The following is a 14508-nucleotide window of genomic DNA, read 5'->3' on the forward strand; positions in this document are numbered from 1 at the left end:
AATCCAATCACTTTGGTGATCCACTGACTTCCCCTAGTGCCACTATAAAGTTGTCATTTTTGGTTTTCAGGGAAATAGCTCAACAACTATTGTATGGATTGCCATAAAACTTGGTTCAGACATGCATGTTCCCATCAGGTTGAATTTAAATAGCTTTGGCGATCCCTTGACGTTTCCTCTAGCGCCATTATGAGGTTGACATTTGTGGTGTTGATTGAAATTCTACCCGATGTCACTCTTTTCGGCTGGATGTCCTTTACCTGTTGTAATTTTCCGCAATGCTGTGGAGGAAGGTCTGGTGATGCGAAACTAGGGACGAATAACCAACTCCTGACTGATCATTGTTAGCCTCGCTGCTAATCATAGCATGTATGGTTGAACAGATTAAAAGTCAAGATTCGTCAGCAGCTCCCCACCTCAATGCGATAACTGTATGCTCTTAGACGAGTTCTTCCTGATGTGATGAATCTGTCATGCGTGGAATGTGTCTTCTTTAATGTGTTTGGGTGGTTAATTATAAGGTTTGTGGAAAGGAATTCCCTCACTCAGTGTTCCTGTTGGGTTCGTTGGGCATGTACATAAGTACTGTTTGAGGTGTTCCCTCACTGACGCACTGTGAACACTGTATTTGTTTCCATGGTGTGGCAGTGGAGTGTGAATGAGATTGCATGTAGTAGTCAGTTACTTCATGTTTACATTCACGATCTCCAGAGGATAGATCCTAATGTTATTGATCACAAGCCATCGCATCAAACCAAAATGACCCATTTTACACAATAAATATTAAAATGTAATCAATAAATCAACTTATTTTTTCCTGCGCACATTCTTGCTACCAAGGGAGTACACCTTTATGTTATTCACTCCATCCAACAGGCTCAAGAACCTTAGTTTTGTTCAATTAAGAGACATATTGTGTGGTTTCACGCCTCCCTATATAAAATAATATACATAGATATAAAACCTGATTCATCAGCTAACTATGCTGTGTTATGTGATTCTGAAAGCACTGGACTCAGTGATTTGTAAGGACATGTAAAGGTTTACAAGGCCAGCTATCAAGCGTCTTATCAGACTCAGAGCTGTTTAAGTCGGAACCACAGTCTAAAGAGCAAAGGCAAGGTCAGCAAGTCTCTGTGCTCGGGGCTGAGGTTTTTGGGCGGTGGAATAAAGCTGACGGGGGCTTTAATTTTCTGCTAACACATTATATTTGTTCTACCTTGTTTTTAAACCACCCACATATGTGTTTTAGTTAGTTACACAATAGGTTTCATTTCAGAAACTAACAGGCAAAAATGACAAAATGTCTTCCCCAATAATAGCATACACTGCAAAGGCTGGCTTATTATACCTTTTTCTTAACACCACCATGTCAATAAAATGTGAAGATTGGTGAATGTTGAGTGGAATCATAGAAACCTGTGAACTGTGATACATTTATTTCTGCCACTTTTGTTGCTTCTTATTCTGTTTCTCGCTTATCAACACTTACTGTAATGCTGACTGGAGGTAAGTAAACTCAAACCTTACACTTGTGCCCTTGGCACTAAATTATAGAGCTATTCCGATTAAGTCTATAGTTGTCTGTCTGAGTAATTGTGAAATATCTGTCTGTATATATAATATAATAATATAGTAGTATATATAATATAAATAATATATGTCTGTCTGTCTGTCAGTCAGTTGTTAGAAGTTCCATCAGAGAGATATTTCCCCTCTAAACTTGTTGGATGGTTTCATTTAAATTACTGTTAAGAGTTCCAAAAAGATGAAATCCCCCCCCCCCCCCCGTGACCATTTAGGTTCCTATTGTCTTTTATAATAGTATGTCACTGTCATGAGTTATTTTGCTTTTGATACTTTAAATACATTTTGCTGATAATACTGCTATACTCTATACGATTGTGAAGGCAGGACTTTTACTTCTAATGGGATATTTTTTACATTGTGCGATTTGTAGGCTACTTATAATAGCCTACATCTGCGCCCTACCTATAGCTTTTTTTCAATGCACCAAGAATAGTGTTAATGTTTCCTACAGCACTTGAAGGCATCGCCGATCTTCACTAGGTGGGAGGGGATGTTTACAGCACGCAGTTAAAACTCCAACGCACGCGCCACCTCTGTGTAATATTCTCCAACACAGGCAGGCAGTGTGCAGGTGCGGGACAGAAGAGACCCACAACACGCAGATACAGCAGGACGACAAGCGACCTGACTGTCTATCGATCGATTATTAACTGATTATCACTGACTTAAGCCTGTCAGTGGAATTTAACGATGTCCAGCTGCATTGGACTGCACTAACGTTATACCATACCGGGGTCGGTCACACATTCAACAGCGCAACCATGCCGTCTCTGCGACACTCGTACACGGTGACTTTACCGGAGGAAACACCGGCCGCTTTCCCCTTAGACAAACCAGAGCTGCGGCGAAAGAGTCCTTCGTTGTCCCGGTCCAAGCTGGTGTCCACATTCATGGGTCTAATCATCAACCAGGCCAAGGTGAGTCCTTCATCACTACACCCCTGCTTCTGCCATACACTCTTGCACCTTTCTGACAGCAGTACCCTCCTCTTCCTGATACCTTTTTATTTGGGTAACTTGTTAAAAACAAGACTACCATTTTTACCGTCTATAGTACATACAGGAAAAATTGTAATCTTGTACAGACTCTGTACCTGACTTTTTAAAGTTCATATGTAGGCCTGTTAGGCTAAGTACTGTGTTTTACCAGTTATATAAAACATAGGCTATATAGGCTATAACCTGGGGGCTCAGCCTTGAGAAGGGTGTATAGGCCATGCCCCCCTTGCTGATTTGTTATAAGTATGGACAGTAGGTAGGCTGCAGTCTTAACATTAGCATGCTATTTGGATGTTTTACTTTCAGAAAGGGGGAAATGACTTGTTTTCTTCCATTTGTTTCAAATGTGATAGAAAAACTATACTTCACTTAAATATATTATGTTAAACCTGTGTGAAGCCCGTTCATATTTGTTTCTTAAGAAGGGGGGAGTGAAAGTTTGTTCCATGTTTTGTCAGTTTTGTTTTAGGCCTGTAGATCATAAAGTACAGTATGCTGACAAAAATATTTTACAGTATTTCTATGCAACTATAAACAATTACTCACATCAAGCAAAAAATATAATTGCGATATTTTAGCAGAGAAATGGAAGAATAGACACTGAAATACAGTATCTTCACTGTAAGTCAGTTGAATTAAAACTAGTTGAGGCAGATGACTGACTTTTTGTGTGCAGATTTTAGAAGAAGAAATTGTAAAATCACAACAATCTTTAAATCCCTTCTCATCTTATTCAACTTTAAAACCATATGGAAAGCCATAGAGAGCGTTGTGGAGGTCCAACACTTACCTTTAGTCCCCTATGTGGCTTTAAGTGGCGAAGGAAGGGGCTGTGAGCACACATTAACACAATGCAGGGAGTTAAGTACATTGGCTGCCTGCATCCAAGTAACAATTTGAGTGTGGCGTTTATTGCGTGATAGAAAGGTGTGCTGCTGATAAGTAATATGTCTAGACTGACCCCTATAATCTGCATAGTAGTGTCCATGTGGGTCTGGTGTGTTTGCAGCAGTGTGAATGAGTTTGCTTAGGTCACAGGATACACTTCAAGTCTTGTGTCCTTGATAATACTGAAGGGGATGTTATTGGCATCTCAATGGTATGCAGGCTTGTGTTTACACTGGACCTACAATGTCTTATTGCGCTAACTTTTCTTAGTGTAATTGAGTAGTTTATTGTAATTTTCTAGTACTTCTAGCAGGTTAAGTGAAGGCGATTGGTCGGTTGGTACACCACTTTAGTCTGGACTTTAACATCTCCACAACTATTGGATGGATTGCCATGATATTTGATGAAGACATTCATGATGCCCAGATGATTAAACCTAATGATTCATAACTTTTCATCTAGCATCATCATCAGGTTTTCATTATCGATTAATCTGCTTATCAATTAGTTTATTATTTCAGTCTATAAAATGTCAAAAACTATTCAAGTCAATTTTAACAAATCACAATTTTCAGTTTAAGGTGATGTCGTCAAATCGCTTGTTTTGTCTGACCAACAGTCCTCCAACCATATATGTTCAGTTTACTATCACATAAGACTAAAAAAAGCAGCCAATCCTCACATTTGAGATGCTGGAGCCAGGATATTTTGACTTTTTAGCTTGAAAAATGGTTTAAACGCTCAATCAATTAATAAAATAGTTGCCGATTTATTTTTCTGTAGATCAACTAATCGATCGATCAACAAATTGTTGCAGCCTTATTCATTTTTATCCATCAATTAGTCCAATCGATGTTTTATGACCAGTGTTAAATATCAAATGTTAGCATGCTGACACACTAAACTAGGATGGTGAACAAGCATTTTACATCTTGGCATGTGAATATGTTAGTAAATGATGTTTTTAAGTATGTTTCATCTGTATTATTTTCTCCTCTTACTACAGTTTTAGAAAAGTACCAATAATTCTACTTAGGTATGGTATTTTAGACCGCTCCCAGTCCTGCTGTTATGTAATGTAACAGAGATTCATGTTTATACTGTCTCCAAGGGAGTGGCATGTGTGTGTAGGAGTGTTGCTTCCTTCGTCACAGTATTTAGCCTTGACCAGACATGCATAGCTGGTAGGACATTGAGTTCTCTAGCTCTCTCTCTCTTTTTCTCTGAAGTCATGCCAACCAGTGGAGAGCGTTCCTGCGCAGAGAGATTACCTGAACGCATCACTTCCTCTGGTTTTTGGATGGGTCTTTTAAATCACCAGCCGCTTGCTGAGCATACCGTTGGTCAGCATTCACCAGAGCAGTGCAGCAGATTGGAACTCAGGACCATATGGTCACCTTCAAATGCTGCAGAGAAGTAGAGAGACACAAAGGAGGAAAATATATGAGATTTCAGCCAAGTGGGCTGTTGACAGTTCATACTGTCACAGTTCTATTTTCAGCTTTTGGAACAGCATGACGGCCATCACGAGGCTCTAAACCTCTCCACTGAAAGTCTTGATAACAACACATATTTACTTTAAAAAAGGCCTTATGTGAAGTGTAAGCAAATACTTTATGCTTGGCTCCGAATCACACCTCATATCTCCACATCTGACCACTGTAACACAGATATCATGCGTTTGCTGTGATAACAAAAGTGCCACAGGAGAGGCACAAACATCCGGACAGTAGAACTCCGAGTACAATTAGGAAATAAACGGTTAAATACTGGTAGCTGACGTTGCTGCTCAGTTTACAATTTGTGTGCATACATACAGTATGTGTGTGTGTGTTGCGCCTTCATGTGTGCTTCCGTCAGCGTGTTGCTGCCTTGACGCTGTCATTTCCACATGTAGCTTCTCAGACGTTAGCAGAGGCATCTATGCATGACGGTGCTTAGGGTCATCATGTTACACTTTTACTATGTTCCCTCATTCAGTATGAGCTACAGGTCACAAGCCAATATGTCACCTGTTGATATATTTAGATACCGTCACTGGTATAGAAAAAAAAATGTCAAAATTATTCAACTTGGGTTCAAGGATGACCTGGTTTAGACAAGTGACAAGCATGATATTGGTTGTTTTTGCTATAAAAATCACACAGTGGAAACTGAATATTTGAATAGGACAACAGGAGCATTAAAAAGTGGAATGTTTTTTTTTCTTTGTGCATTTTATGAATCTTTTTAATTGACCTCGGCCCGTAAGCCAGCATGAACCAAGCTGGTACTGCCAAGCCTGACCCAATATTTGAACAACACATTTGCTTTGTATTTATTTTTTAATATGGAGAAAGACAGGATTATATTCTTGAAAATACTTGGCACAAACCTGACCTGAAATACTTTTTAGTGTGAAGCAGTCCCAATGACGATGTTTTGCCACATTTAGATTATTCTAACCTACATGTCTACACATCTTCGTATCTGCAAATCTAGTTTCCTATAATAAAAAAGGGAATTATTTGGCCAAATTTGACCTTGTCAACTGCAAACCCATTACCTATCAGCCCATACATGCTTGATACATGTAATTGACTTGTTTTAAAGAGTTTCCACACTGACAAAAACAAGATTTTGGGTAATACGCCAGGTGCTTGTGATTGCTTTGTAATTTCTCAGTCAGCTGATGTGATGTGCTGTGGCTTTCAGAGACTTGCATCAGTCTGCCCTACTAGATGAATAACACTACACTACCAGTGGCACCAGATATGTTGTTGGTCCGTGACTCAGGGAGCAATTTGAAACTCTTCACACAAACAACTTGAACGTTGTGTTCTGCAGATTCTCACTAGAGCTTTCTCTTCGGTCTGCTTGTGTGATGTCACTGCGGTGTGAAGGGCAGCTGCAGGGAGAGGTCAGGACACACTGAGGTATTTCATCCAAGCTTGTGGAGCAGTAGCTGATATCCACAGCACAGTGCTGCCAACAATGTGACCATCAGATGGTGTGCTTTGAAAACATGCCAGTAAGTCCATTGAGGCTTAAACACACTTGAGGAATGTAACCCAGTGCTGTCATGCATTAGTTACATCATACTGAGCGCGTGCACAAGCTGATCTGTTGGGTGCGAACAAGATATATATGCACACACGCACTCTCTGCATGTGTATCTTTAGTAGGGGTGTGCAATTCAAGCTCTACCGCAATCGATTCATAGAATTCCAAAAATGGATTCATTTTTATTTTTTGTATGTCTACTGCAAACACATAGGACAAGTGAATACATTTACATACTGTGAATCGTTTTTTTATGTTTTTGTTGTCATTACTTAGAATTCCTCATGGGGGAGACAGAAACTACGCATTATAGCTTTAGATTTAGGCTGTGGTAACCCATATTAAACTCCAGCGATAACTAAACATCCCATTTAGCACCCAGTTTAGTCCTATATTGTAAGTGGGCCAAAAAAGGGGATTACATGGTCCCAACGTTGACCCAATCATGAGCCCAAAAAGTCAGCATCAAAAACAAATCAAATGTTGGCCCCATTAATAACCCTCATTTGCACATATTGGGCCTACGTGAAGCCAATCAAGAAATGTTTAGGATTCATTCCATCTTGGGCCCCTGCGACCATCTTTGCAATATTATTTTTGCAGGAAGTGTCCGCACTTTTTGTGACTGTTTGTCGGTTCAAAAGTTAATGAAAAAGATGAATCTACATATTCCCTTCAGGACTTTAATTGTTGAATAAATTCATTACACAAAATGTACCTGCAGTAACACTAAATCTTTCTGCTGGGTCTTTCTTTGAATGTGTATGATACCGTTATGTGTTATCAGTTCAATGAATAATTCTTCAAAAAATGCATGAATATACTAAAATCCTTCTCCCTCTCTATTTGAATAGAACAAGAGTCCTCAAGGCCTGGTGGGACTGAGGAACCTGGGCAACACAGTAAGTGCTTTTACTTCACTTTGTGGTCGGATGTACAACTCGCTGCACTTTGACCTGCTGAGTCAGGATCTTCATTGAATGAACTTTTGTGTTCATTCGTGTGTTCCAGTGTTTCATGAACTCCATCCTACAATGTCTGAGTAACACTCGCGAGCTGAGAGATTACTGCCTTAGAAACATCCATCGAACAGACCTCAACAACAACAACTGCACGACCAACGCTGCTCTCATGGAAGGTAGGAGAGACCACATGTCAGCAGCATAACGAGGAACAACGTAGAGCTGTGTAGTGCCTCTTCAACGTTAAATCGCTTCTAAGGCTCAGCAGTAGGTATTGTTGTGCTGCGCTAACTCACTGCTAAAGATCTGACAACCCTATACTTTGATCGCTTTCACTGGGAAGAATGACCACACACAGATCAGATGCCTAACTGGAATCGGATCTCACAATACTCAACTACAATTACATGCTCATTCATACTACAATTATAGTATTCAGCGAAATTAAATGTGAGCTGGCAGGACAACGAAAGGGCCTATTTCACTCTGACAGAGCTTTTTTTAGAGGGTGTGTTTGCACAGCATGTTTCCCACGGAGTGTGCATATCTCTAATAAAAACATGTATTTTCCCAACGCTCATTACCAAAAGCCATATCTTTTGTGTCATGACTTTGTATAATGTCTCTGAAATTAGTACAAAACAGTTGTCTCATCTACTTTTTTTCAGTCTTCAGTTTAGTTTTTTTAGAATCAGTTTCAGAATCCCTCTTAGTAGCTGTTTCAGAGCGTTCAACCGCATCCCACATCAGTGAGATGACTCTTAGGTTGCTTTCACACCTACGTCGTTTGGTCCGTTTAAAACTAACCCTGCAGCGTTTGGTTGGATAGTCCGGTTTATTTGGGGTGGTGTGAAAGCCCATCCGAACTCTGGCTCGGATCAAACAAACGAACTCTGCTCCGCCGACCCAAATACAGGAACTGAACCAAAAACAATGCATTTACTAGCCTGCAATTTCAACCTTGCACATAATGTACGCACTTATATATGATTTTAAGGATGAGAACTTTTAGATCAGTAAGCTGTTCTGACCTAGCCTGGTCCTACCAGACCCTCGTACATTTCATTTGTACAGAGAGTCTGGCCACACTCCATTGATAAGTGTTAACTTCCTTGAAGGCGGGTACTCTGTTGAAGTTTAAAACTATTGGATCTGCCCAGAGCCACTCTGGATCTGCCATAACCAATCACTAACGTTTGGTTGTGACGTCGGCTTAGCATCGCTAGCGTTCACCTTAGCCAACTCCTTCACCACTAACGGAGCGAACTGGAAAATCTAACTTTTCCCGAACCAACATAACGCCACAACATCATGACCACCAACAAAACTCAGCAAAGATTGTTCTTGCTCGGGCTTTAACTTCTGGATATTCGGCAGCGTTGCCACAACGGACCGAATGGCTTCGCTCGCATCTTTCTCCGCCGCCATTACGGAACTACAACTCAAACTAGCGCACGACCTCAACGTCATCGTTCTCAGCCACTCCCTCTGTTCGCTGATTGGACCGCCAAATATTTGGCCGGAGAAAACCCAAGAATATACCGCAAACCCAGACTAGGCTAGTTCTGACCCAACATCGCTGGTCGTCTGTGTGACAACGCATCATCGTCTCTCTCCTTCACTCGCTGTCCGTCTGTAACCTCTCACGTTGTTCACCTTCTTCTAAAATATTAGAAACACTAAAGCAGAACCAGAAAGATGTCATAAATTTGGTGTTGCTCCATTAATTCTGTCAATAAACAAGCGACTGTGTGTTTACAGTGTTTGGTGCGTTTGACAACGTGCAGTGTGAAAGCTAACCGAACCAAATGAAAAATGCAACAATGTTGCGGTGGACTCGGTGATCGCACTGAGTCCACCGGACTATAGGTGTGAAAGCGCCCTTCCTCAGTGCATGGAACTGGCTCAGGTGTCATCAGGTGACCCACTTCAAGGGTGTTACGTCACCGTCTCACCATGACTCCTGAGCCAGTTCCATTCACTGATGAAGACCTCGAGATGCAGTTGAAAGTAAGTGGACAGTGAGCGGAAGTCAAGACTGCCCTTTGATGCCCAAAAATAACAATTTTAGGTTGGGGTGAGATTTTCATCATTCATTCATTCCGTGATTCAGTCCTTGCTGTCCGTGTGTTTTTTTTTTTTTTTTTTTTTTTTTTTTTTAATATACACAGTTCAAAACATAATATGCGTTTTCATGCACCTAAGTACAAATCTTTATGTTTAGGCTGGTTTGCACCACAGCAGATTTAAAGAAATGTCTTAGTCAACATCAAAACTCTGCATCTTTAGCTAATGAAGATGCCGATTTTGGGGAAACAAATACTACCCCTCAGAGGATCCAGAGTCGGTGTCGTCATCATCATCATCATTTTATCAAGTAGCATACATTTTGTAAAGGATAGTGTTGCATGATTATGGTCTCATTTTCCATCATTATTTGTCTTTCCTTCGCTTCAGAGTTTGCAAAGCTGACTCAGAGCCTGTGGACTTCTGTGAACAACGATGCCATCAGTCCCTCTGATTTCAGGAGCCAGATCCAGAGATATGCTCCCAAATTTGTGGGCTGCAAGTAAGCGTTCCCTCCTCCTGCTTGTAGGCCTTTATTTATTCAATCCAGTTTGAGAACTATAACTGTTTTCAGAGTGAAGAAAGTAACAACTTCCCCTTTTGTCGCTCTGCAGTCAGCAGGACGCCCAGGAGTTTCTGCGTTTCCTTTTGGACGGTCTCCATAATGAAGTGAACAGAGTGACAGTACGCCCTAAGATGTCCGTTGAAGACTTTGACCACCTTTCGTAAGTCAGCCCCTTCCCCGCACCTCCTCTCACCTCTGCTCTCAATAAGTCACTCATAACCTGCCCTGTCACTGACACCTCTCACTGCCAAAAACACTGCTGCATGCCTAAAAGGTGCAAATAAACTGTGTAATTATTTATAATTACTATGTAATGTGGCCATTCCTAAACTTTCCTCAGAATAACTAATACCCAAACATGTTTAATGACAATTGGTCATACCAGTATATACCTGGAATTCCAGACCAGAGTAAGAACCTTTTTACAATGTCTTAGTGGCTTGCATCTGAGAAAAAAAATCAGGACACACATTTCAGTTTTTTGTCCCCGTTTTGACTTGAGCTCTACTGTTTCATTCACAGAGATGATGAAAAGGGCACGTGGATGTGGAACATGTACTTGGAGAGAGAGGACAGCAAAGTAGTGGGTAAGGGATTTACCTTGATGGGATGCATCAGTACCTTAAACCATCTTTGAATTTACGTGTCACTGCGTGACATTGAAATTTGGTTTTTATGCATATTAAATTCTCCTTCTCACGTTTCTGTCTTTAGATCTGTTCGTTGGACAGCTGAAGAGCTCTGTGACCTGCACAGTCTGTGGCTTCCGCTCCACCGTGTTTGATCCATTCTGGGACCTATCCATACCGGTTGCACAGGTCAGAACACACACACACACACACACACACACACACACACACACACACACACACACACACACACACACACACACACACACATACATACACTTTGACAGAATTTGGATGGATAAACCTTTTTCAAATAGTGTTGACTAGGCTTTAAAGACTTTTATATTGCTGTGGAAAACAAGTCATTACTTTGTTTGTAATGGTCATATTCTGATGATGATGATGATGATGATGATGATGATGATAATAATAATATTAATATCAATAGTTTGCGGTTTCCTGACTGGACATTCTCTGTGTCTCCACAGAAGAGCTCAGGCGAAGTGACTCTCAAAGACTGCTTGAGGCTCTTCACAAAAGAAGATGTGTTGGACGGGGATGAGAGACCGGTAAGAAGCCTCCACACCCCACGTTCCTTTGTAAAGAGACGATATAGTATGAATTATACAGCGTCAGTATCTCACTGTCCTCTCTGTGTTTGATCTCTCGCTCTCTCAGACGTGCAACAGATGCAAAACCAGAAGAAAATGCACCAAAAGATTCAGCATTCAGAAGTTCCCTCAGATCCTCGTGATTCGTATCCTTTCCTCACATCGTTTGCACCATTTGTTTAGTGCTCACAGCATGCACATGCATTTAAATGAATGAACATATTTGCATACACTAAGCCAATGGCATACCAGAAATAAATGGTTGACTACTTTTCAGGTTGAGAGTGTTCTTAATTGTAGGCAGCATTTTAATGTGTAAAGTTGACCACTTGCTCTAACTTTTATAAACTGTTGAACTAGTCAATCTGTAGCAGCAATGCATCACATTTCATCTTTACTGGTGAAGGAACAAGGATGTCAAGTAGATGCTGCGATGTAAAACTTACCACGTAATTAGAATATTTCCCTCTGAAATGCAGTGGAGTCGAAGTAAAATGTACTCAGAGTTGCACTAAGGCACAATACGTCAGTTTGAACCAGAGTCGGCTCCTTGACTCGGTGTTCCTCTCAGACCTGAAGCGTTTCTCAGACGCTAACAACCGAGCCAGCAAACTCTCCACATATGTCAACTTCCCTCTCAAAGAGCTGGACCTGCGGGAGTTCTCCTCAGACAGCAGCGGTGAGTATCTGCCGAAGGTGACGCACCGCCACCGGAGGACAGAGAGGATGAGAACGCGTGCACTTTTCCGAGGGCCAGCTGGATTTGATGAGTAAGGATTGCAGTAGTGTTGACTGACAGTGTTGTGTCTCCCTGCAGAGCGTGCTGTGTATAACCTGTATGCAGTATCCAACCACTCGGGAAATGCTCTGGGAGGCCATTACACATCCTACTGCAAGAACCCGGCGCTGGGGGAGTGGTACAGCTACAACGACTCCAGGTACCAACTCTCAAATCTACTTGCATATGATCATATTACCATACCGTCTCATTAGATTGGCAGAAAGCTGTCTAATTATGCTGTATGCAGTGGCTGTAAAATATAACAAAAATATAAAACCTAACTTTATGGCTAGGCCTGTTTTTACGTAAAAGCTGTTTCTTTGTTTAACCGCACTAATTGCTAACATTGGCTAAGGTCCTAAAAGGTATAACTATTGATGGTACATGTCAGTTTTATGTTAATTAAATTTAAAAAAAATGGAATGTTTTGTGATTTTAAAAAAAGAGGCGTGGTTTACTTCATAGGCTTTGCACTTGTGTTATTACATTATCTGGGTCATATAACAGTGATATATAACCAAAATATGAATCCTGGGATTCATTGAAAACTTTGTGCTTGAATATACACATAAATAAATATTTTTTTATTTGACTGAAAGAGACAATTATATTGTTTATCTCAGCTATTTCTGAGATGATTAGTTGTACAGTAAGATTTTGAATTGATACAGCTCTATTTATGGCAAATCAAGTGTGCAGACTGGGTGTACAGTGGTATGTAAGTACAGTATGTGCCTCAGTTTGTCTACTGTTTGGTATTCAGTGTAATAACGAATGTGTACCGTGTGTTCTGTGCAGGGTGAGCCCAGTGTCGTCCAGCCAGGTTCGCAGCAGCAATGCCTACGTCCTCTTCTACGAGCTGGCCCCCTCCCCAAATGGCAAATATCAGACGTGCCGGCTTTAGACACTGTGGAGGAGTTGAGAAGCTGCACTGAACAGCGCCTGAAAATGGAGTCAGACTCTGCCTGCTGGAAGAGAGCTCCACCTAATGGAGAGAGTCCTGCCATTACAGAATGTGACGATGGAGCACAAATACTTGTTGCTGAGCGGAGAAAACGCCCTCTGACCGTCCTCTCAATGTGTTTTTTGAGGGGAAAGCGTGGATGTGAAAGCACATTCGAACTTCAGGATGTCAAGTGGAGCTCATAAGTTGCGTGGAACTGAAGTGACACTGGAAAAAATACTACTTACATTGTCAAAAAGGTGTAGATATTCAGCTCAAGGCACAGCTGTGGGTCAAACTTTAAAACGTCCTTTTGGAGTATAAGAAGACCCTCTTCATGGTGCACATGCAACAGTCGATTCACTCCAAAAAAGACATTTTAAAGCTGTGCCTGGACCTGAATCTACACCCACTCGAGTGGAATATTTTTCTTTTTTTGTGCACTTTGAACATGGACTTTTATTATTGTTATTAAATTATTATGTGACGACATTACAGAGACTTGAAAAATGCCTCGCACAGCAACTGAAAGATATAATTTATTCTATTTAACATAATGCCAGTAAGTGAATGGTCATTGAACAAAGCCTTATGGTTTCCTCTTAAAACAGTGGAAATCCTCTATGGAGAGAAGATGTTTTATGTCAAAGCACATATTATTTTTGTACAGTATTTATGGACAGCACAGTGAATGTAGCTGTAGTGTGGGAAAGCCAGACATACCAAAGCAGCTGTATAAAAATGCATCTACAATACTTCCAGCGATTATGTTGCTGACTTTACATCTAAGTCACTTCTGAGTCTTGAATGATTAAAATTCAATGTTAACTTACTCACTCATCATGTGATTTATTTATTTTTTATTTAACCCTTATTTATCCAGCCAGCCAAAAGGAAGATAAGGATTATTTCATGAGTGAGTCAAAATATTCTTGGTTATATACATTGTTCAATATTCTGCTAATCTAGGGACACAGATGACGTAAGTGGTTATTTGTGCAAGTCAAGTCAATCTATTTATAAAGCACATTTACAACCAACCTAAGCTGCACAAAGTGCTGTACAAAATTATATTATTATTAGTATTATTCTAAAAACAAAGGAATACAATAAAAACAGACACAATGAACAGCATACAAACAACACACTTCTATACAAATGTCCCTAAACTAAATCATATGCCAAAGAATAAAAATGGGTTTTAAGACAAGACTTAAAAATCTCGGCAGCGAGGGAGGACCTGATATGAATAGGAAGTTTATTCCACAGTCTCGGGGCCACAACTGAAAAGGAACGATCGCCCTTTGTTTTCATCCGAGACTTTGGAATAGCTAAAAGGAACTGAAAAGACGATCTAAGGGTCCTGGAAGAGTGATGTAAGGTAAGGAGATCAGCAATATATAAATGGGCCAATCTATGTGATGCCTTTAAA

General features: G+C 40.6%; 1 protein-coding gene across 1 annotated transcript; it reads left to right on the forward strand.

Annotated features, from left to right (window-relative positions):
* Positions 1 to 2114: 2114 nt before the first annotated feature.
* LOC144527815 (ubiquitin carboxyl-terminal hydrolase 2-like) lies at positions 2115 to 13908 on the forward strand. The gene is made up of 12 exons (XM_078266086.1): positions 2115 to 2507; positions 7373 to 7420; positions 7530 to 7656; positions 9938 to 10049; positions 10162 to 10272; positions 10635 to 10699; positions 10827 to 10930; positions 11230 to 11310; positions 11420 to 11498; positions 11924 to 12031; positions 12170 to 12290; positions 12932 to 13908. The coding sequence occupies exons 1-12, from the start codon at positions 2352 to 2354 to the stop codon at positions 13035 to 13037; spliced, it is 1218 nt and encodes a 405-aa protein (XP_078122212.1). The 5' UTR covers positions 2115 to 2351; the 3' UTR covers positions 13038 to 13908.
* Positions 13909 to 14508: the final 600 nt, after the last annotated feature.

This window comes from Sander vitreus, chromosome 13, assembly GCF_031162955.1.
Source record: "Sander vitreus isolate 19-12246 chromosome 13, sanVit1, whole genome shotgun sequence".
Lineage (NCBI taxonomy): Eukaryota > Metazoa > Chordata > Actinopteri > Perciformes > Percidae > Sander > Sander vitreus.

Coding starts and splice junctions, on each gene's coding strand:
- LOC144527815 (XM_078266086.1), top strand. CDS start 2,352: ATGCCGTCTCTGCGACACTCGTACACGGTGACTTTACCGGAGGAAACA. Junction 7,421..7,529: donor TGAGGAACCTGGGCAACACA/GTAAGTGCTTTT, acceptor CGTGTGTTCCAG/TGTTTCATGAACTCCATCCT. Junction 12,291..12,931: donor TACAGCTACAACGACTCCAG/GTACCAACTCTC, acceptor TGTTCTGTGCAG/GGTGAGCCCAGTGTCGTCCA.